The sequence below is a fragment of the Carcharodon carcharias genome, chromosome 18 (genome assembly GCF_017639515.1).
Source record: "Carcharodon carcharias isolate sCarCar2 chromosome 18, sCarCar2.pri, whole genome shotgun sequence".
NCBI lineage: Eukaryota > Metazoa > Chordata > Chondrichthyes > Lamniformes > Lamnidae > Carcharodon > Carcharodon carcharias.
Window position 1 is genome coordinate 79,751,663 of NC_054484.1, and position 20,806 is coordinate 79,772,468.

General features: G+C 38.8%; 1 protein-coding gene across 12 annotated transcripts in view; it reads left to right on the top strand.

Annotated features, from left to right (window-relative positions):
- The window catches only part of tent5c (terminal nucleotidyltransferase 5C), a 130,564-nt gene that overhangs the window by 16,994 nt on the left and 92,764 nt on the right, over window positions 1-20,806 (top strand). For 9 of the 12 annotated variants that reach the window (XM_041211183.1, XM_041211179.1, XM_041211177.1 and 6 more), the window contains one exon: window positions 10,136-14,669. The exons of 1 other annotated variant lie outside the window; for it this stretch is intronic. In XM_041211183.1, the coding sequence (XP_041067117.1) occupies window positions 10,160-11,314 (1,155 nt within the window). In that variant the 5' untranslated portion in view covers window positions 10,136-10,159 and the 3' untranslated portion in view covers window positions 11,315-14,669. Of the gene's footprint in view, window positions 1-3,961; window positions 4,045-10,135; window positions 14,670-20,806 lie in introns of those variants that run through there. 2 more of the 12 variants (XM_041211184.1, XM_041211180.1) reach the window with 1 other exon arrangement.

A 20,806-nucleotide genomic window follows, 5' to 3' on the forward strand; every position in this document is an offset into this window, starting at 1 on the left:
TCCAATCTTTACTAGATAGAGGGTATTGGAGAGTGGCAAATGTGACACCCTTATCCAAGAAAGGACTTGAGAACATTCCTAGTAACAACTAGCTGCTCAGTTTAACATCAGTAGTGGTTAAAGTCTTAGAAATAGCAATTAGGGAGAAAAATTAGCAGAAGCTTGGAGAGGTTTGAGTTAGTTAGGGAGAACCAACACGGATTTGTAAAAGGCAGATTGTGTAATCTTATTGAATTTTTTGATGAAGTAACAGAAAAGGTTATTTAAGAGAATGTAGTGGATATTGTCTGAATGAATTTTAGGAACGCATTTGACAAACTACCACATAAAGGGCTGGTTAACAAAATTGAGGCTCATGGAATTGGAGGATCAGTGTCAGCTTGGATGAGAAACTGGTTTAAGGACAGAGAACAGTGAATCGTGCTAAATGGTTGTTTTCAGACTGGAGGATAGTAGACAGTGGTGTTCCAAAGGTCATTGCTAGGCCCATAATATAAGTGCTAAGCCCATTGCTTTTCTTGAAATGTATAAATGGCTTAGATATTGGAATACAGAATAAAATTTAAAAATTTGCCCATGATAATGAACTTGGAGGTGTGGCATATGGTGAGGATGAAAACAATCAACTGCAATGGGGCAATACAGAGAAGTGAGAGGTGATGCATTTTATCTGAAGGGCTAGGGAGATAAAATATAAACTTAATGGCACAGTTTTAAAGAATGTGTAGGGGCAGAGGGACCTGTGGGTTTGTGTGCAGAGATCTTTAAAGGTGGCAGGACATGTTGAAAGAGTAGCTAGCATAGCATGGGATCTTGGACACCATTAGTATAGCTATTGAGTACAAAAGCAGGGAAGTTATGCTGAATCTTTATAAAGCTCTGGTTAAGCCAAAACTTGAGTATTATTCCCAGTTTTGGTTAGCAGACTTTGGGAAGAATGTTAAGGCCCTTGAAAGAGTGCAGAGGAGATTTACCAGAATGCTTTTAGGGATGAGGGATTTTAGCTACAAGGTTAGGTTGGAGAAGTTGGAGTTGTTTTTCCTGGGAACAAAGAAGATTGAGGGGGGAATTGACAGAGGTGTACAAGATTATGACAAGTTTAGAAAAGGTAGACAAAGAAACGCTGCTCCCATTAGCTGATGGTATACGAACCAGGGGACACAGATTTAAGCTTTTGGGCAAGAACCAAAGGAGGGGATGTGAGGAAGAACTTTTTTACATAGCGAATGGTAATGACCTGGAACTCGCTGCCTATGATCAATGATTTCAAAAGAAAATTGGATGGGCAGTTGAAGGCAATAAACTTGAAGGGCTACCGGACTTGAATAGGGAAATGGGACTGACTGAATTGCTCTGCAGCGAACTGGCATGGACCTGATGTGTAAAGTGGCCACCTTCTGTGCTGTAATGACTATGACTCTACAGATGATGTGGGTGAGCCATACAGAAGGGGGCCAATGTTCAATTGCTCATACAAAAGCAGAGTTAACATTTCGAGTCCATATTACTCTTCTTCAGAGCCCTGAAGAAGAATCACACGGACTTGGAATGTTAACTCTCTTTCTCTCTCCACATATGCTTCCAAACCTGCTGAGTTTTTGCAGCATTTTCTGTTTTTATTTTAGATTTCCAGAATCCACAGTATTTTGCTTGTACTCAATTGCTACTGTTTGCTTAATGGGCTAATTGTCACAGGAGTGAGAATAGAGAATGCTAAAATTGAAAATCTTGCTTGGTTTTCTGTTCCTGATCACCATCCAAGGATTCCTGTTGCAAATGTGTGTGCATGGATATTGGTTGAGAATACAATTGGCTTTGACTATCATAGCCAAATAGCTTGTTGACACTGTCAAAGTTCACAGATAAATAAAACCTACTTCAGCAAGGTACTGGAGAATAACTAACTACGGTGAAATCATTCATCACCAAAGAGTCAACATCTTCAGGAGATGAGATAAAAAAAAGTATGTTTAAATTGCATCTATTTTATATTGCATCTAGTTTATGTTGTTTTCTCCCTCCCTCCATAAAAAAGGGCAGTTTGGTATAATGCCATTTTTTTCATTCAATAATAAAGCACCTTTGGTCTTTCCTTCCTGATATAAAGTTAGCTTGTCTCAGTGGTAGCCTTGTTATTTTTGAATCAGGATGTCATGAGCTTGAGCCCCACTCCAGATACTTGAGCAAAGAAACCTAGACTGATACTTCAGTACAGTCCTGATGAAATGCTGTATAGTGAGAGGTGCTATCTTCCAGATAAAATATTAAATCAAGGCACTGTCTATAAGACCATAAGACATAGGAGCAGAAGTAGGTTATTCGGCCCATTGAGGCTGCTCCATCATTCAATGAGATCATGGCTGATCTCCTCAACTCCACTTCACTGCCTTTTTCCCATAACACTTGACACTGCCTGCCTATGCAGGTGAATATAACATGTTCTGTCACTGTCCACAGAAGAGCAGAGAACATATCCTGGTTCTCTGTCCGACATTTATCCCTCAAACATCCCACCAAAAACAGATCTTCTGGTTATTTATTGCATTGTGGTTTGTGGGAGATTGATATGTGCAAATTGCCAATTACATTTTGCTTTAAGGTAGTGACTACACTTTAAATAATTAATTGTGAAGTACTTTAGAACATTCTGAGAATGTATAAGGTGCTTATATAAATGCAATTTCTTTCATTCTTATTAAGTTATGAAGTTAAACAGTTGTGGACACATCTTTCCTGAACTAAAGTATTTCATGTTCATGCTTCCACATGAAGTTCTTCCTGATGAAACCTGCTGAACCTTGACATTTGAGATTAGAATGAATGTAGTACAAGGCAGCTCAAGGACACGAGGCTCTAGAAATCTGACTTATTACTGCCTGTCTTCAATTCATTTTACAGTGGTCTCAGATAAAGTGAAACTCCATTTGTGCAACGCTAAAAGTAGCCAATATCCTAATTAATTTATCATAGACTAAATAAAACAATTTTCCTTTTGTATTGAGGATATTTCCTATTCATAATTTATTTTCTGAGAAAATCAATCTTTGTTCATCTCATAATAGTAATTTTAGCTGTTTGTGACACTGCTAGGGCTCTTGCCTCTGAATCAAAGGTCATGGGTTCAAGCCCCACTCCAGGATTTGAGCACATAGTCCAGGCTGACACTTCATTGAGGTACTGAGGATGTGCTGCAGTGTCTGAGGTGCATCTTTTTGATGGGACAATAAACCGAAACTACATTGCAGATGGATGTAAAAATCCCATAGCACTAATCAAAGGACAGTTGAGGAGCTCTCTGAATGTCCTGGCTGAGATTCTTCCTCTCAAACAACATCACTTAAAAATACAAATTACGTGATCACATATCTCATTGCTGCTTGTGGGCCCTTGCTGTGCACAACTTTGCTGCATATCCCTACATTACAAGAATGGCTACACTTCAAAAATCTTCATTGACTGTAAAGCACTTCGGGACATTCTTAGGTCATGAAAGATGTTATATAAGTGTAAGTCTTTACTTTATGATGAACGGTGGAATGTGCCTCATAGATCAATGAAAATTGATGTGACTAGTAAAAGTACTTAATCTCTGTCTGGCCACTGTGCAACATACATCAACTGAATCATCGATATGCTGCTGTATTCAGCTGCTGCTGCAAATTATTAGCAGAGGGAATCCCATATGATTACGCTCTAGTACACACTTGGCATTATAAACCTTGTTGAATCATTCATTTTGATCTAATACTGGCCTGGTATTGCATCTATTTGGGGTATATTTTGTGGAGCAATTTGTGTGTAGTGCAGGTACTACAGCGGATTTGACTGATACCAAGCAAAGGAGACAAGATGAACTGGTGTCCATCTGTGGCAAAAAAGGGAAATTCCCCTCAGAACATCAATATGATTTGTATGACATTTAAAAGGAGAATTAGGCTCCCTGTCTCTTACTTTCTTTCAGAAAAACTACATATAACATGAGTAAAATACAGAGAAATGTTAGGCCAGGAGTCTCATTTGCTTAGAAGAGAACAAACCTGCTAGGTGACTATAAACCTTTTTTATATCACATATGTTCTGTCATTAGTAAATTAATTTATGTTCTATGTCTGTTAGGTGAAAGCAATTTTAAAGGGCCTCAATGTCTTATTCCACAGATTGAGTATCCTTTATCCTAAGTCCAAGGGGCTGATTGTGTTTTGGTATTCAGATATTCTCTGTTTTCGGATCTACTGTATATATGGTTGGCCTAGGCCAACTTACATTATGATAGCCTAAGCCTAGGCCCAGCTGAAGTCTACAAGTATTAGGTTGTTTATCTTTATGCCAACTCTCATACACCCTACTTCTTACCCGTTATTATTTATTACACCCGTAATATAATATTACATTTCTTTATTAAAATACAAATTAACTGCATAGCTATTCAGAAAACGTTCGGTTTTTGGCTGTGTTTTCAGATGTACTGATAAAGGATATTTGACCTGTATTAAAAATAGCTATCATAAAAGGTAACAATGAATTTTCATTTCTCAAAATCACCATAAAAATGATGATAACGAGGAAGACTTTCACTATTTTATTAGTAAAGTAGAATGGTAAAATGTTTTAATTCAAACTTAAACGGCAGGACAATGTCTGTGCCATGGAATTGATAAGTGATATACACTGATAATGGTGGAGTCACCTCAACAGAAGCCCGAAGATAAACTGTTTCTCCAAAAGGGGGTGCTATTCCCCAAATGGGAGGTTACTGCTCACCTCAGCCTGTGTTAGCTGGTTAGAGTGGGATTAACGGTGAGCATGTGGCTGCTCCTTTTACTAGTCACCTATAAGGAGACATTTTATTGCCCCCAGTGCCATCAACTGAATATGAGCTTTTTCAAAATCCGCCCCCCTTTTAAAGGGGTAAAATGAACAAAATAACAACCATAAATAAAAAAAATTCTTCCTTTTAAGTAAATGATAAATATTGCTCCCATTGTCCAGTAAACACTCTCGTCTGTCTGGGAAAACTTGGGTTTGGAGAAGATTGTGGGGGAGAAGCAGGCAGTCGGAGGATCATCCCCACCGACCATACTTCCCCACCCCCATCTCCAACTTGCCTCCCGCCCCCCTCCACACTTGGTAGTCAAAGATCATGGAGCGTTGGACTGTGCTGGAACAGAGGTAGAGGAGTAGCCCTGTCAAATGATTGAACAAGAGACTGTTCACACTCAACAAAAATATGAAGTATGGCTCATCTCGGTCTCACAAATGACGTGGGGCACTGATGTACTGATTAACACAAGAATAAACAAAGGGGGAATAAAACCTTGTAGAAATATATTAAAGGAATGAATGTGCTTCTTAAAGGGAATGCAATTAAATATACACAAAGGCAAACTTATCGTTGATTAACAAGGATTTCCATGCTATTTATTGCATTTTCCAGTTTATTTAACAAAGTGCCGCTTTAAATACCGCTCTTATGTTGACCATAAAAAGATGAAGTTGGATAGCAACCTAAATAATTACATTTTCCTTAGATGACAGTGTAATGTTATCCCAAAACTAAAGGCTCTCAGGGATCTAACCCACCTCTATTATTGAAACATCTCCCAACAGCACGTGAACTGACAGCCAATCAGGAGGGCTGCTCGGATTAATCCCGATTAACTGGATCCTTTGCAACAAAATAGTGCGAACAACGAACTAAAGCGCGTTAATAGTGCTTAATTCAGGATATATCGAAGCATAGTGTAACCAGAGCGAAGAGACTTTCTGTTGAGAATGGGTCTTGCTAGTCTCTGCTGCAGGTGTGTTTATGCGGTGGAGAGGTACAGCAATGTTTGTGAAGTGGTCTGAAATCCATAAATTGCAGCAGAAAGAGCGAGCGGGAGCAGGGAAAACACTCACTGGGTTGTAGTGTTTGTTCTGTCTGTACGCAAATGTGGGTGGTGCCAGCACTTCACTTCTGATTTTTCTGTAGTTCCTGTTAAATATTGTAAAAAACTGAAATTGTATTGCTTTCTCATCTTTCCAGTCCAGCATGGTGTTCTGTTTTTGCAAGAAATCCCTGCAGTTGTTTCGTCGTCTTGTTAGTTGACAAGTGTTACTTTATAAGCCAATTAGGTAACAGGGTAATCTAAGTGTTTAACTTGAAAGGCGCAACACTAATAGTCTGTTTTACCAGTTTAATCCCTTGGTGTTTGCATTATTGATGAAATGTTGTAAAAGGAGGTTACTCATTGTCCTCAAAAAAAAATCAACTATTCGAAGAATTGTTTTGTTCCCTTGGAAAGTAAAATTTTAACGTTCATTTGTTTTAAATATTTATGTTTCATGCGAATCTCAACGAGTTCAAAGTATTTGTGGTAGTTCTGCTAACTATTATTTTTAAGTTTATTTTTTCTGGAGAGAACAGATATACTTTGTTTATTTTAGAAGTCAAAGATAGAATTTAATTAATATCAAAGACCCCTATAATAGTGTAATGCGCTAGTTATGCATTTTTATGAAACCAGATAACTAAGTGACCCCATGAGGGTGTGGGTTTAGTAATGTGGGAAGTATAGCTAAATAATTCTGCTAAATTTTGTCTGTGCAAAATCATTAATTTGGATCACACCTTGGGGTTTGAGGCTTCCAAATTCACTCTTTGGGATATAAAGTACTTTAGGTTACTTTCTTAATGACTACAACATAAAAACTAACATTTTAAGAAGGAGCTGACTAATCAATAATATATTTTTGAATATTTTTGAATCATTTTTGACATGCTTGAATGTGTCCCATCGTATTGTTTCAGAAAGACGTTGCCAGCAAATTTTGTGCCTAAACTAGTGTAAGAATGTGAAAGTTAAATTGACATTATCCGATTTGGTTTTATTTCTTCAGAAAATTAGTTATGTAGAGGTGTGTGTGAAGTATGATTATGTAAGTAATTGGGTTTTGTCAAGCTAGTAATTAGTATTACAGGGGTTTAATTCAACCCAGGAGGGTTTTGTGAAACATAATTGTTTGCCTCTTCGGATATGAAAATTGTTGGATGGGAGGGTGGCTAACATAACACCCCTATTGGAGGCATTCATTAGCCTCTAATATCTATTGTGGGCTAACTCACAATGCATAATTCAAAATCAAATAACATTTGGAAATGCACAAGGTAGTCAAAGGTAGCTAAAACAGATTGTTAAAAGGCAAGTAATGTTTGATAGATTTGAGCTTTTTGACAGGATAAGTAAAATGATGGAGTTGATATGGATTTTTAGAAGGTGTTCCATAACATTTTGTTGGGAAATTCAGGCGTATGGTATGATGAAGTTGCCATAGTTAATAAGGTGGATAACAGGAAGCAGAGTTTTAGATTGGAGAAGGGTTGGTGTTTTCCAGAGTCCCAGAATTGGTTTACTTTTTGTTCTAGGAGTGTGTGTAGATGACGTGAGCACAAGGAGCAGCATCTCAACTTGCTGACTACACAATAGTAGGGGTTTGGCAAATGGTGAAAAAGTCTGCAAAAGACTTCAAAAAGACAAAGGCAGGGTAGTAGATGCATTTAATGTGGTGAAGCTTGAGGTAATTTAGAGGAAAATGAGGAACAGAGCTGTACAGTTAATGGAAATATGCTGAATGGTGTAGATGAGCATTGACCCAGGTGTCCAAATATGTAACACCCCTGAAATTGGGACTGTGGATGGATGTTATGACCGATGCAGTTGGTAAAGCTGAGTTATTTAAAAGTCCCAGAGGGAAACTTTAAACAATTGTCATAACCTATAATTATAAATGCTATGTTGAGATGCAACTCTAAATTCGGGAATCAGATCACCAGTTCTTGAGAGGTTTTATATTGAACTAGATGAAACATTTTATTAAGTTAAAACACATTAAACACAGGTACATGGCTATAAAGTACTACTAACTTTTAACAAATTCCCAAACTAATCTCTATTATGGTAACAGCAACCCATATACTTAAGCAGACATCAGGCAAAGCATTTTCACCTTTTATGAATTAAAAATAAGGCTCTTTTCATTTTGGTTCCTGTGGAGACAGCTGGAGGCTTACCAGCTGTTTTTGATCTCACATTGCCTCTGCTCTACACACACACACAACTGCTGAAGTTATACCTAGCACTGCTCATTGAATGTAAATTCTCATTGTATCACCATCCTCTGAACTAAACCTCTCTAACAATAAACCCCTTTAATCATAATACCAATTTTATTAATAATATAAACATATTGCTTAGTATCTGCTGCTTAGGTGTCAGTTTTCACTTCACTTCTTGAATGCTCCATTCAAAAAAAAATGCAAATGCAATCTACCTTACATCTCAAAACTAGAACACATCAAAGCATCCAGACTAGCTGGCTTTAATCCAATTAAGACACGCCCACAGACTAAACTTCTATTTTAAAAGAAAAATATTTCCAATAATATATACATTAATAGCTTCATGAGAATAGATGATTTTTTTAAAAAAAAACAGCATTTTAGGTTTTATGAATAGAGACATAAGTATAATAAAATTATAGCTTTGGTTAGACTATAGTTGGAATACACCTTCCAATTTTAAGAATGCCATTCTGAAAATAACACAATATAGATTTACCAGTGTTGGATGATGCTGGGGTGGAATTAGTTGTGATGAAGGACTTATCATACTTGAACTGTTTCACTGAAGCAGAGAAACCAAACGGGAGGCTTGGACAATGTAGGGTTTTGGCACGATGTTGGGAAGTCACTGAGGGGTCATCAATTTAAAATTCCTCATGCAGTGGGGTTAGAGTTGGCTTGGAACATTGAATGTTTTGCCAAAAGTGGCTGATTCAAGGATCACTATATCTTTTAAGAGAAAACTGGATAAATATCTGAAGCAGAGAAAAGTACAAGGCTGTAGGAAGAGAGCTAACAGTGCAATTAAGCTGGGAAAGTGCCAACAAAATCTGAAGTATTTATCAATTACCACTTAAATTCTGTCTGTTCAATTTCTGTTAAAATAAATTCCCAAATTCTAAAAGTTTTGGTTAATCAGAAAATCCCTAGGATCCTGCAGAAAAATGGATGCAGAATATGCTTTGTAACTTTGCTAGTAGCATCGAAGGGTCATTTGATTCAGTGGCGATTAATTAGAGTAATTCAAAACTAATCCAACTGCACTGCTCTGCACAGCTCAGTATATAAATTTATAAAGTCCAGGAAATGGGTTTCTACAATGATTTAATCTCAGGAGTTCCAAGTTGCTTTCAGTTAAAGTGCCCTTGCTTCTGTCAGTAATCTCTGATCATTATCTTATTACTGTTGTGGGTGCTTGCTTTGCTTAAATTAGGTGCCTCACTTCCTACATTACAATATTGACTATTCTTCAAAAAGTAATTGTTTGTCTGGAGGGTACTATGGTATGTCCTAAAGTTGTGAAAATTGCTATCTGCATGCTAGTCTCTTATTAAAATTCAATCCTTACGTTTTCTTAAACCCACAAATTACTGGGTATCTTGTCTTGCTGAAGAACTTTTTTTGAGGAACTCATTGATGCTATTCAGAGTCTGTTCAACAAAATAATGCCTCCGCATATGCCATCATTTATTTTGAAGTCTGGAAGAACAGTTGCAGCAATCGATTAAGTTTTTTTGACCTGTGGTTGTAAAAGAACTGTTGTCAAGGTACCCTGACATATAAACTTGAGTGACCTCATTGGTTATTTGATGTGTTCATACTGTGCTGTGTAATAAATTAACTTGTAAACATGAGGTTCAGCTGAGTTGGCACCTGCTAAACATCTTTGCTCCAGTAGCTGCTACTCGATTGATCTTGGTACAACAGCCTTGCTGAAAACCTGAGATGGTTTTGATAACCCATTGTGACTTTATTATACTGTTGGAATATGCCAAAAGTGATGCTTTCATCTGTTACATAATGTAATGCAAAATGGTTTTGTTATTAATGGGCAGTAAATAAGAAGCGAGCATTTGAGTGTGAAAACGTCCAACCCTTTAACCTGTGATTTCAGACTTAATGCAGAACAAATTGATTAGAAATTTTAGTGGCTCCTTTTCGATCTGCAGAGGTGAATATACAATCACTTTCCAAAAAGATTATTTTATGTGTGAAAGTAGGTGTGGTGTAATATATTTTTTGTTTTCTTTCCAGCTGATTGAAGCCCAAAGACGCAATATGGCAGAAAGTAAAGCTACTAGTGTGCTGAGCTGGGATCAAGTGAGCAGTTTGAATGATGTCCTTACTGAGGTCGTTCTTATTCACGGGCGTGGAAATTTTCCAACATTAGAGGTCAGACTGAAAGATGTGGTTAAGACTGTAAGGACCAGGCTCTTTGAAAGTGGAATTCTAGTACGGGATGTCCGTCTTAATGGGTCAGCAGCCAGCCATGTCCTAGTAAAGAATAATGGCTTAAACTACAAAGATTTGGACTTAATTTTTGGGGTTGATCTACCAGGGGAAACTGAATTCCAGTTGGTAAAAGATGTGGTGCTGGGTTGTCTGTTGGAGTTTCTTCCAGAAGGAGTCAACAAGGAAAAAATCACACCCCTTACACTCAAGGAGGTCTATGTGCAAAAAATGGTGAAAGTTTGCACAGATACAGACCGTTGGAGCTTGATCTCCCTCTCCAACAATAATGGAAAGAATGTGGAGCTTAAGTTCGTGGACTCCTTACGCCGGCAGTTTGAGTTCAGTGTTGATTCCTTCCAGATAATCTTGGATTCTGTCTTATTTTATTATGATTACTCTGAGAACCCAATGAGTGAGCACTTCCACCCAACAGTGATTGGGGAAAGTGTATATGGGGACTTTGAGGAAGCATTAGGTCACCTCAGGAATACACTAATTGCAACCAAGACTCCAGAGGAAATCAGAGGAGGAGGACTACTGAAATATTGTAATCTTCTGGTGAGAGAATTCAAGCCAGCCAGTGAAGAAGTAATCAAATCCTTAGAGCGGTACATGTGTTCCCGTTTCTTTATTGATTTCCCAGACATCACTGAACAACAAAGAAAGCTGGAAGTCTACCTCCAGAACCACTTCATCGGGGAGGAGAAAAGCAAATATGATTACCTGATGATTTTGAGGAATGTAGTGAACGAAAGCACTGTTTGTCTGATGGGACATGAAAGGCGCCAGACTCTCAACCTAATTAGCCTCTTGGCCCTCAGGGTGCTGGCAGAGCAAAACATCATCCCCAATGTCACCAATGTCACTTGCTATTACCAGCCTGCTCCATATGTCAGTGATGCAAACTTTAGCAACTACTATGTAGCGCACACTGCCACCTCATACCAACAATCGTATCCTACTTGGCTCCCCTGCAACTAATAAGTAATGCTATGTTCACAGTTGACTTGTGTGCAGACTGATGCAGCTCAGCTCACCATAATGGCTTCTTTCATTCACATTAGCTGAAAAGGGAGTAAACCTTATGGCTGTTGTACATGTTGCATGTATTAAACTGCAATGAGAATTCAAGGGTAATATGCACACATTAATTTTTGCTATAGGAAAATATCCAAAAAAAGTCACTATGATGGGTGGAACATAAATTTAGGAAGGGAAACTCAGCACTAGCAAGAGTCCTGATAGTACACTGTGTCATAGTGTTCTGGAAATGTAACTGTCACTTTCTATAAAGGGATATCTATCCTCCTTGCACTGTAGAGCAAAATGCAAATAAGAGTTTACAAAATAATTTGGCATAAAGAAATAAACAGATTTAATGGTGATAGTTATAAACTAAATGTAGGGGATGCACAGTGATTACTCTAACTTGTTTTGAACATGAGACCACAAGCTTAGTTTTTAGCTCACATTTCAGTCAAAATGGTAAGTAGTTCCTGTTGTGATTTATTGGGGAGAGGGTGGCTGGTGGTGGTGGGCGGGAAGAAAGAGACTTGGTGCTTATGTATAAAGCTGCAAAGGTCCAGCGCACAACTGCAAATAAAATTGTATAGATAGGCCATATTGTGGTTGGCTCATGATTTGTATCTAACTATGATGGGCCATCAGTATACTAAGAAATGAGATTGAGTAGTCTGGAAAGTTCTACCTCCTGAATGACAATTAATTGACGGTGGAAGGTAAATAAAACTTGAAGAAACGTCTTTGTTGCAAAAACATTTTAGAAAAAAATTCAGAACTGTTACGTTCCCTTTATTCTGCATAACCCTGCTCAGAAAATTGAGCTGACAGATCTTAAAGATTAGTTACACTCTCCCAAGTTAGCTCATGAATGAATTCAGCATAACCTCCTCTAGAGTGAGCTGCAATGTGAATTATTTTGGTGCAGAAAGATATACTAATGCTTTTGTTGCTTCTGTGCCATAATGGTGGAGTATATTTTGTGGCTGCTTGCATCAGCCTTTTAACCTAACCACATTCCCAGACAATGGAAATTTCAGTATGCTGAAATCATTGTATTCTTAAAACCCAGCTTTACTGGGCTAGAGAAAGGTATGAGTCTAAATGTTAATTCTTAATCTGTGTCCTTTACCACACCAGTGCATATACTGAGTAAGAATAGATTGAAAAGTAGCTTGTTCTTTCTGGATTCTAAGTCGGCCAGTGTGTGGCAAACTGGCTATCAAAAGCATGGTTCTTGGTGAAAAAGAAATGTGGATTTTGCTGAGTTCCAGGTGCTGAAAAATTCTCTTGTAAGTTTTTTTACAGTAATGCTGAATTATTGCCTAATACTAGCAAATTGTTGTGCCAAATGTGCTTTGTGATAAATTTGGTTGAGTTTAGATATTTAAAATACATTCAAGAAGGTAACTTGATGAAATTTTATTCACATCTTGCTCTGGACCAGATTTGCACTCCCCTTGTTCAGTTTGAGTGCAATTTATGAATTGTTAGCACTCAGCCAATGGAACAGAATGAAGTGTTTCCTGAAACCCCTCAATGGGCTTGGAAACTTTAACCTGATATTTGTAAGCTGAATCATTAATATCCATTTTAGTTTAAATACTACAGGAGAAGGAAGGCAAGCAGAAGCTGAATATGCTCACTAGAATTACAGTAATGAAATGCACCAAATAACTAAATTATCTCCATTGATCGCATTTAGAATGAATCTTAACACCAGATAAGAGAATTATGCAGTAATTCCACTCATTAAATAATGGAAAAAACACAGTGTACTATTGGTGAGGCTGTTTTCTTTGAGACTTCATTCCACTAAGCATTAATGAATGCAGTCAGTGCAGAATGAGTGCTGGCCCAGCACACATTACAGTTCAGTGTGAACATAGTATTGCTGTCCTTTGAAGTGCAGGGGACAATTGAAAATTGTAACCACAATAAATTGTATACTGAATTTCAAAACACCAGCTCTGGAATATATGGAACTGAAAATAGCAGACTATAACTTTGCAAGTGTAAAGGGTTTGCATATATTTTTGATGACATTTATTATCTCTACTGATTGATTGAACACCTTGTGTATGGTTTCATTAAAGAATACTGGGGAGAGCTTGTGAAGATTAGAACTTGGGTATATTTTTTAATGAAAAGCATGGGCCGTTCAGATAAGAGCCCCAGATTAAATAGTAAGATTATTTATTGTATTGAACATCATTTTGTAACATCAGCCACCTGATAACTTGGATGAGTTTAACAGTGAATCCTGATCAGAATTATGCTTGAAAGGAAACCCACTGCCCAGTATGTCTAAACTATCCTATGCAAGGAAAATGGAGCAATCTGTGTTTTAAAAGATATACATTAGACCCTTTCTATTGCACTGGGAACTCTCCTATAGTGTTGATTTTCTGTTGCAGTGTGACTCATCTACAGGCAGTGGCAACCTTATGATATCTTGCATAATTCAGTGAGCTTGTTTATAGTCTGGTAATATTGAACTGTTCAGCCGTGGAATAGGCCACCACAGCTATATTTGGTTCTCTCCTCAAATAGGCACCCAAATATGCATTTAATGGGAGAGTCACTAAGTAGGTGACCTTAAATGGGAATGTTGAATTTTGCAACAAATTGGGGGTGGGGGTGGGGGGTGCAGGGGGCAGTGGGCAGCGGGAAGAGAGGGAAATTGGTGCCAACTAAGATGCTAACTCAGCACAGGCAGGCAGCCAGCCAATCAAATCTGGGACATTCCTGATCAGTATGACTTGTTGCTTTATCACATGGTGAATTTACCCACTGAACCAACAGGGAAGTCTCTAGAGGGTATTTTTGTTCCCCTTTTTTTTCCCCAGGGAACTACAAGCGTGCTTAGTCTTGAGGGTGCTTGCTACTGCATATTAATATTGCAAAACGTAGCTAAATCAGATACTCAAATAATGCTTAGTTCAGGATTGTGTAAATACTGAGTGAGTGTATGATGCATTGGAATTCTCTTGCCAGTGAATGTTTTTGTATTCTGAATCCAGTTATTTTCCTGTTAACCAGGGGCAGGAGGAAAACAACTGACTTTTTTCTTTTTCTGTTTGTGGGGTGGAATAATTAAAGTATAAAGATGATTGGGACTGAGACTTCTACTCCTACGAGAATTAAACTGTATTTTTTATTTTCAGATTAACTCGGCTGTTGCTGGCAGTTTGTATATGAAAAGTATTTTTGTTTCCAGATTGTGCTGCTGTACATGCTTTGTACAAACCAGAGAACCTGTAGACCTTTGGTCCCTATTTAACAATAAAGACTACCTAATAAAAGGTCAACTCAACTGAATGTATTTTTTTAAAACAAATTTGCTGATTGTCCTTTTTTCTATTACCGTCCTACAAAAATCGAGCAACTTCTAGTGTCTGTAGCAGATCAAACAAACTCTGCAGGATGTGTAGAAAGGATCATTTGAATTGCTGCACCACTCTGCTTAATTATTCAGGGTGTCATGGTCATATAGGATTGTATCTTCAGTAGTAAATTTACTCCAGTCCTACAGCTTCATACAAGTGTGTGAAGAATATTGTGAATTGATTATTTGCCTTCAACCATCTAGGCCCAAAGCTCTGGAAACCCCTCTCCATACTTTTCTGTCTCTCCCTTAAGATATGCCTTAGACATTATTAAAGTTTTTTTTGATGGCTCTACTGTTGTCTCCTTTTGGCTGGATGTCATGCCTTGATGCTTTACTATATGAAAAGCAGAGTATAAATGCAGGTGATCATCTAATACACGAATGGATAGGAAATTTGAAGCCAATTGTCCAGGGTTTTTAAAAAAAATTTACAGCTTGATGCTTTTTATTTTATTGCAATATAATGCTTATTTACACTCTGACCTATGCACAATGCAAAATAGAAGTAAACCTAAGATTACTGAACCTAGTAGTATGTTACTGACTTCAGGTTGGCCTTTAGAGAAATGCATTGACCTGTCATGATTGACCTGTATCTTTCACTTTTTAAAAAAAAATGTTGGTTCAAGAGGGTGAAATTTTTAATGTCCGTTTCTGAAGAGATTTCCCCTTTCAGTGATTACATAAAAGGCCTGGAGTTACAAATATAACATGTGGTGTGGGTCATAGTAGGTTAAAACTGATCCTTTCAATAACCCCCTGTCTTTGGTTTGAATACTGTTTGCACCTGTGGCAGCAAGGATCCTATGTAGAGCTTGCTTATGTGCAAGCAAAAGCAAATTCCACCTGCAATTTCGGTCTGAGGGTTACAAAAAGAATTGGAAAATTCATATTGGTATAATGCAAAAGCATTGGGCATCCTGGTATATAAACAACAGAGCCAGATGAATGCTTAACCCTTTGTCTTGACTCTTCCCTAAGAAATCAGCTAGGTTTACTGGCCAGCTTGGGTCTAAGCACATGATGCCCAGGTCAAGCTCACCAATGTGTTTGTCTAGTACAGTGTTTCTTTGAATTCGCCTCAAACCCTCAATCCGGCTACCTCCAAGCTGAGTCTATTAACTCTTCTTGCTAGATCATCATAGACAGCAAGTTATCACTGTTTCTATTAAATTTGCAGCCTGCGTCCTAACCAAGTCGGGTTTACCCACCACACCTTTGCTCGCTGACTAATTTGTCTCCTGGTCTAGCAATGTCTTGATTTTTAAAATGACCATCCTTGTTTTCAAATCCCTCCATAGCATCTTGTTCCCTGTCTCTGACATTTCCTCCAACCTTACCAACTTCAGATTTCTGGATTTGCATCTGAATTTAACTGTCACAAGTGGTGGTCATAACTCAGCTGTTCGATCCAAAATTCTGCAATTCCCTCCCAAAGCCTCTATCTCCAGCTCTCCTTTTTTAAGGTGCTTCTTTGAAACCTAATGTTTAATACCTGTCTAATATCTTGTGTAGATCTGATCAAATTTGCACTTTTAAGGCAGTAAAATGCCTGAACGTGCTTCACAGAAGTAATATGAAAGACAATTGACACCAAGCCAAATGAGATATTAAAGCAGATGCCCAAAGGGTGCATTGAAAGGTAATTCTTAAGGGCCATCTTAAAGGAGGAAGGAAAGACCAAGGTTTGGCATGGAATTATAGAACTAGGACTTTGGAAGCTGAAGGTGCTGTTGCCAGTGGTGGAATGATTAAAATCTGGGTTGCTTAAGAGGCCAAAATTAGTGCAGATTGAGGGTTATAGGGCTGGAGATAAGAGACCAGGAGGGGAAAGGCCATGGAGGGATTTGAAGACAAAAATTAGGATTTCAAAATAGAGCTGTTTACTGAGTAGGAGTCAATCTAGGTCAGTGAGTTGGTGTAAGGCAACTGAGTTTAGGATGACCAAGTTTACAGAGGGTAGAATCTGCAAAGCCAGGAGAAATACATTGAATAGTCAAATTCAGAGTTGACAAAGGCATGGATGATAATTTCAGCAGTAGAAGAGCTGTGGTGAAGGTGAAAATAGCTTGCCTTCGTAATGGCCAGGATGCGTTGGCAGAATCTCGCCTTGACCTCTACAGTAAGGTTTGGAATTGTTCGCTTCAGTGTCAGCTGTCAGGCAGAAGGATGGAGTCCGTGAGGGAACGGTGTTTGTGACTGGGCCTGAAGACGGTTGTTGGAATTTTGTCACGTCAAATGTGTTCTGCTGCTGGGACCCCAAAAGTGGGACTTTTAAGGATGATGGTCTGCCCCATCAGAGGACTGGCAGCTCAGCAATGCCACTCCTAGTTTTGGCCAGTGCTAAGGTTGCAGCTGCTAAGAGATTGTCTTCACAGTGGTAAGTGGAATTGAGTGCACCAGGGCCAGGCAGGCAGGTCCAACAACTTGGGTTGGGGGGTGGGTGCAGATGCAAAGCACAGGCTGCATTGTTGACACACGGCTGACCATTGCCACTGAGGGATTCCTCCATGGGCCATAGAGTTCCCAAAAAGGAGGCCCCCTCCGAGGCAGCCAGGTTTCACTGGAGGGTCTCCCCAATTTGGGTGAAATGTCCACTGAGGTGGGAAGTGGCTCAACTGGGCTCTGGATGGGTGGCCAATTTGCCAGCTTTTCCACTGCTGACAAAATGGCATGGTGGCAGGAAGATGTTGGATATGCCCTGACCTCTACCTGTGCTTTTATGCCAGCCTTGCCATCTAGCCTATCGCTAAAGAACCGATTAAAATTATGGCTTATAACTTTGGTCTTCCCAAAGGAACTTTCTGCTTACCAGTTATAAATGTTATACAACAGCCTGGCAATCTGGAGCCATTTGAGGATTTGAGATGTGGCAGTAAGGTAGAACTGGTTAGGAGTAACCATCAGCGTACATACAGAAACAGACACTGCTCTTGGATGCTGTTGCTGAGGTAAATGAGAGAGAGAGAGAATGAGATGAAGGATAGATTTTTGAGGAACACCAGAAAAGTGTGGCAAAAGGCAAAGGTGCTGATTTTTTTTTTGTTTCTGTGACTGGCTAAGTAAGAATGGAGCTAGGCTATTGCAGTCCCACCCAGCCAGATACAATGGGGAGGCTTTAGAGGAGGATGGTGTGGTCAGCTGTATCAAATGCTGCCGATTGGTCAAAAAGGACATAGAGGAATGGTTTCACTTTGGCACAGTGACATTGGATGTTTGTGATTTTTGAAAACCTTTTGGTAGTGTTATGGCATGGATGGATGTTGAATCTGAACGCTCTTGTGATGTATTTTGGGATGGTCTACTATGTGAAAGGTGCTATATAATTGCAGGTTTTTGATCTATAGTCATTCTTCTATTTTAATAGAAATAAGTAGTTCAGTATTCCAGCAATTATAGACAGTTAATTAACAAAATGGATAGCAGAGTTTGTAGCAGTGGGACTCTGGTGCCCAGTATTCAAAAGTTGGCAATGGAAGCCTTGAATGAATAGTCAGGGCACCTATTCTAATACTCTCATTAAGTGCTGTGCAAGGTCTCAGCAATAGATAGGAAGCAGCAGCCAAATTTCCTCTTTGTTGCAGCACATTCCTGAAGCCTGGTGCACTAACTCTCCATCCGTCCCCAATCTGGTTGGGCTCTCTAGTGGCAACAGAGGCAAGGGAGAATTTCTGGGGCATGTAGAAGTTCTGCTCTGCCAGAGATGTACGCCAGCTGAAAATCCAAGCCCAGATATCTAACACTCACTAACAGGCATACCATCAAATTTAAAACTGGTAAGACAAAAGTGAGATCAAAAAGCCACTCCATCATGGTTTTCACAATAATAGAGTTGTGAAATTCAATCTACAGCACCAGTTTTTATTTTACAACAAAACATTTCAATTAAAATATAGGTCAACTTGAGTGAACCTGATTCCAACCACTATATGTCATAAACACCTTTTTTAAAAAAAAGTGGGCTTACTGACTCATGAGCAATACCTCTGGAGATCTAATGCCATTATACAGGGCCAGCAGACAAACCTTCCACCTAATGGAAAAAAATAAAATCAAGTTTCTTTTTCTCAAATTTATCACCGTGGGAGCCTAATTAGTTGGACTGTTTCTTGAAAATTGAAATTGAAGCTGATGGCTTTTCTTGCAGAAGTTTAAAGTTAACTGGTTCCTTTTCAGGATTTTTTTGTTTTAAAACAGGTGTACCCTTTTATAGTATTGCTCTTCTCTCCGACAGGATTTCCGTCTCTTTCTTTCACCTTATTCCCTTCATTGCTTTCCATTTCTCTCCTGGTGTTTGACAAGGTGTTTACTAAAACCCGCTTTCACAGCCATATTTCCTTCCTCAGTGACTGTCTCCGTCTATCTGTACCTTTTATTATCACATTCCTTAGGTAATATCACCAGCTTCAACACCTCTTTGTCCTTTTGTCTATGACATCTTTTGGTTATCTCCACCTATCACTGGCCCTCAATCCAGCTCTACCTGTCCCACCCGCGCCGCCCCCGCCAACCTCCCAAACCAGCTTATATTTCACCTCTTTTCTATTTTTCCTTAGTTCTGTTAAAAAGTCATACGGACTTAAAATGTTAACTGTGTTCCTCTCCGCAGATGCTGTCAGACCTGCTGAGTTTTTCCAGGTATTTTTGTTTTTGGCTTGTACCCTTTTATATCCTGAAATAGATACTGAGAATTCCTGGATTTTGGATATTTTTGGCAATGTAATTTTTGGAGCTTGAGGCATGTTGTGAAGTAAGTCTCCCATTTTGAATCATTGGTGCTGCCACACTTGGAATACTGGTCACCAGCATGTAAAGAGAATATTGGAGCTACTGAAAGAATGAAGGAATTAGATTTGAGGTGAGGTTATGTAAATTGGACATTCCTCATTGAGACATAGAATCCTAAAATAAGCAATCAACATTCTAAAGAAGCTAGATAATGTAAACCATGACCAGCTGTTCCATCTGGTCTAGGATAGTGGCAACCAGAGTGTTTTTAAGTTTGAAATGTTCTTCAGTGTCCCTGATGACTTTTACCTGGATTAAATTTCCCTTTTTTTATGTGCGGTACAAGAAGTGTCTGCTCACCTCCTGCCATCAGCATTTAACATGAGGGCATAATGATTCTATGACTCTAACATCATAGAGGGTAATGACAGAAATTGTCTTTGTAGCCATCTTATAAAACAGATGCAATGAATTGTTGCCAATATATATTCAGTTTTATTTGCCATAATTTTTTTGCTTATTTAGTGAGTTCTTGAAGCTTTCTTAACAGCTGAAATGGATTTACAATGCTGACTTTTCTGACAGCTATAACTATCTTCTCCCTATTGCTGTGTCCCAACATCCCCACTCCACCAATCCTGGCTGGATGCAGCCCAAGAGGCTGCAGAAAAAGATAACATCTGTTTAACCGGACAGACCAGGGGCAGTGTCCTCAGGCAAACTGTCTCCTGAATTCTACTTATCTGTCCTTGAAAGGTAACACTAACTAACTATTTACCATCCCTTTCCTTTCAGATAGACAAAGTTAATCCTTGTCAAAATCACTTTTTTTAATTAAAAAAAAATCTGTTGCATTCACCTAATACTCTGAATATCCACGCTGCTCTAAATCTGGCTTCTTGTCTATTTTCAGTTGTAATTTCGCCACCACTGGTGGCTGTGTCTTCAATTGCCTGGGCGTCAAGTTCTAGAGTCCATCCCTATACCACCCCGCCTCTCTACTTTGCTTTCTTCCTTTAATACCCTCCTTAAAACCTGCATGTCACCTAATATCTCATGTGATTTGCTGTCGTATGTTTTATGATGCTCCTGGGATGTTTCATGAGAAATCCTGGAACTTCCTAACAGCACTGTTGGTGTACCTATACCACATGGACTGCAACAGTTCAAAGAGGCAGCTCGCCACCACCTTCTCAAGGGCAATTAGGAATGGGCAATAAATGCTGGCCCAGCCAGTGAAGCCCACATCCTGTGAATGAATAAAAAAATGTTAAAAGTGCTATACAAATGTAAGTTATTAGTGACTTGTTTGGTGTAGTATATGCACTGATGCC